A 3522-nucleotide genomic window follows, 5' to 3' on the forward strand; every position below is an offset into this window, starting at 1 on the left:
GTCTAAGCCCCACCAGAGCTGTTGGAAGCCTACCTCATCCCATAGAAATCAGACCTAGATGCTCTGGGTTGCTCCCATTACAAGTTTTCACTTAACTTGTGAAAAGTGCCCTCTTAACTTGCCCCTCTTAGTTCTATGCAGTTGATAACTTGAAAAAGGAAGCGAAACAAAGGTTCTTGGGAAAGTGAAGTTTTCAATTAATTGGCGTGAGTAAGGGCGGAGGTGGGTGGTGGCTGCAAAATGCAAGAGGCCCATAGGCTTGTGGGCGAGGCGCAGAAGCTTCGCGACAGGCGGCAGAGTGACTTTCTTCTCCTGCGGCTCTTCCAGAGTGTTTCTGCCAGTCTGGAAAGGCCGTGCCAGAACTGGGAAACCCAACTCCGGAGGAGATTCCCGGCCGGCCTGAGTGTAAAAATGTGGAACAGGCATCCATGAGCTTTTTCGCTGGGGCAGATTGCAAGGCTTGCCTTACCGAGGTGAGGTGGGTCTTTCCTCTGCTTGATTTTCTTATTGAGTCCCTGCCGCCGCCCTGGGAGCGCTTCGTGGGTATTTTCTGGGTGGAGATTGAGTACGTGTAGAGGAAGGGTCTGATCCAACGACTCTTAATTTATAAGTGTGAAATGTCTTTGCCGGTTAACAATGTCCGAGTTAGAGAACATTGGCTCTCTCGAGTCTGAGGTCTAGAGATAGACTAACGAAAGACTGAGCAACAGAATAATAATAATAATAATAAAATTGGTCTGTTTTCACGTCAGTCTGATCATCTCAGTCCTTAGTCTTCGTTTTGTTGTGCAGCTCCAGTGAGCCGAGGAGAGGTGGCAAAAACAGCCATAACTGAGACACGGCGCAGGCCTCGGCGCCCGCCTCGGTCGCAGACAGGGCCTGGGATGGGCCGTCGCGCAATCAACTCGTGGGGGTGGCTGCGGCGCAAACGCTTGGGTCTGGGGGAGGGAGGGAATGGGAGGTGGGCCCCGCACGGAACTATGGAGGGGTGGGGGCCGGGTGGGTGGGTCCATCAGGCCCCCGCCTGGAGTCTGGCTCCCCCTCGCCCCCACCCCCACGTGGCCCCGCTTAGCCAATGGCACGGCCCGCGGCCGGCGCCCTCGGGGCGGGAGGCGGCCCCCCGACCGGCCCAAGCCCCCTCCCAACCTGAACTTCGTTTTTATAAACGTCCCGCGATGAGCTAACCTGTTGGAGGGCGGGCGGGCGGAGGCGGGAGGCTCGCTGAGGGAGAGAGGGCAAGAGGAAGAGGGCGGGAGCGAGCGAACCGGAGAGAAAGGAGAGGAGGGAGGAGGTGTACCGAGCCATGGTGTCCTGTGCGGGGCCAGGGCCAGGGCCCGGGTCGGGCCAGGCCAGGCCATGAGCCGTGCTGGGAGCTGGGACATGGACGGGCTGCGGGCGGACGCCGGGGCCGCCGGGGCCGCCCCGGCCTCCTCCTCTTCCTCGGTGGCGGCGGCGGCGGCTCCCGGCCAGTGCCGCGGTTTCCTTTCGGCGCCAGTATTCGCTGGGACACATTCAGGGCGGGCGGCAGCCGCAGCGGCGGCAGCTGCGGCAGCGGCGGCGGCGGCCTCCAGCTTTGCATACCCGGGGACATCTGAGCGCACCGGCTCTGCCTCATCATCATCGTCTTCGGCTGTGGTTGCTGCGCGCCCAGAGGCTCCCCCAGCCAAAGAGTGCACAGCGCCTGCACCCACAGCGGCCGCTGCAGCACCACCGGGCGCTCCAGCGCTGGGCTACGGCTACCACTTCGGCAACGGCTACTATAGCTGCCGTATGTCGCACGGCGTGGGCTTACAGCAGAATGCTCTCAAGTCGTCCCCGCACGCCTCTCTGGGAGGCTTCCCGGTGGAGAAGTACATGGACGTGTCAGGCCTGGCGAGCAGCAGTGTACCGACTAACGAGGTGCCCTCACGAGCCAAGGAGGTGTCCTTCTACCAGGGCTACGCGAGCCCCTACCAACACGTGCCTGGGTATATCGACATGGTGTCCACCTTCGGCTCTGGGGAGCCTCGACACGAGGCATATATCTCCATGGAGGGCTACCAGTCCTGGACTCTGGCCAACGGGTGGAACAGCCAAGTGTACTGCGCCAAGGACCAGCCACAGGGGTCCCACTTTTGGAAATCATCCTTTCCAGGTAGGGACAATGGAGAAAAGGGGAAGACAACCTGGGACGGGAAAGAGGAGAAAAGAACTAGGAGTGTACTTCCCTAATTGGGAGTAGATGCCTGTGCTGCTAACCTGATCAGGGTTAACCCAGTGGAAAAGTTTGTCCAGTTCTTCTGAAAGCTGTAAAATCTTCCTCTGATTTAAACCACCTCTCTCACAATCCTTTCCTTCGTGTGTGCGGTGCAAGTGAGTTTTTCTCCTAAAGTTGAGAGTCTCTGGGTGCCCTTTGCTAAGGACTGTCTTTCTTCTGAAGAGGCCTCTTTCCTAAGAGATGTTACAGAATTCAGCCCCCACTTTTCAAGGACTGTCCCCAGGGTAACTACTAAAGCTTCTTAAAGCGCTCAAACTCCAAACACAGGGGACCCAGGAATCAAAGGTTGAGCAAAATATCTGAATTTGTGTGCATGTGTGTTTGTGTGTGATTGAATGTATGCAACTGGCATTTGTAGAAAAACTGTCCTATGAGCGTCCCCAATAACCAGGCCATAAAATCACCGGCTTGTTAAGATGCCGGATTGAGAAACCATGATGATCCATCAAATTAGCCTTTGTTTTGAAGTACAAATAGCCTTTCTTTAATAATGTGTAAAAAAAAGTCTGTAAATAATAATAAAATATAAACAACCTGTTTTTTTCCTTCTACATCCCTCCAAGCGCTCATGTGTGCATGCGCGCGCGCGCGCGCGCGCGCGCGCACACACACACACACACACACACACACACACACACACACAGTTCCCAGCTAAGTGCTCCAAATATCCCAGTCTAATTTTCCCCATGCTGTTGTTTGTACCAGGGGATGTGGCTTTAAATCAGCCGGACATGTGTGTCTACCGACGGGGAAGGAAGAAAAGAGTGCCCTACACCAAACTGCAGCTCAAAGAACTGGAGAACGAGTATGCCATTAACAAGTTCATTAACAAGGACAAGCGGCGGCGGATTTCAGCTGCCACGAACCTATCCGAGAGACAAGTGACCATTTGGTTTCAGAACCGAAGAGTGAAGGACAAGAAAATTGTCTCCAAGCTCAAAGATACTGTCTCCTGATGTGGGCCAAGTTGGCCACAGACAGTTTAAATGCTTTCAAATGTCGCCAAAAGACCATTGGAAAGACTTGAATATGTATTTAATTCCCCTCCCCTATCCCCTAACAATGATGGCAAATTTTGTGAATTGTTTCTCTCTTTTGACTCTTATCTGGCTCCCAAACCTTTTGCTTCCCAACTTGACTTTGTAGTTCTGTTTCTACTTGTTTATTATTGGTTTTGTTCTTGTCTAGGCTTATTTTTAAATGATGTTTTTAAATGCTCTGTTTCTCCCTCCAGGCCAGTATAAAGGACTTGAGTATTTCTTAAT

The 3522-nt window shown here is 53.9% G+C and overlaps 1 protein-coding gene across 1 annotated transcript; it reads left to right on the plus strand.

Annotated features, from left to right (window-relative positions):
• Positions 1–1356: 1356 nt before the first annotated feature.
• On the plus strand, positions 1357–3213 carry HOXD13 (homeobox D13; the record flags this gene model as incomplete). The annotated part of the gene is made up of 2 exons (XM_081262046.1): positions 1357–2134; positions 2963–3213. 2 exons carry the CDS (start codon positions 1357–1359, stop codon positions 3211–3213), a joined length of 1029 nt encoding a protein of 342 aa, XP_081118172.1.
• Between the last annotated feature and the right edge of the window lie 309 nt (positions 3214–3522).

The sequence above is a fragment of the Spermophilus citellus genome, assembly GCF_964194105.1.
Source record: "Spermophilus citellus genome assembly, chromosome: 11".
NCBI lineage: Eukaryota > Metazoa > Chordata > Mammalia > Rodentia > Sciuridae > Spermophilus > Spermophilus citellus.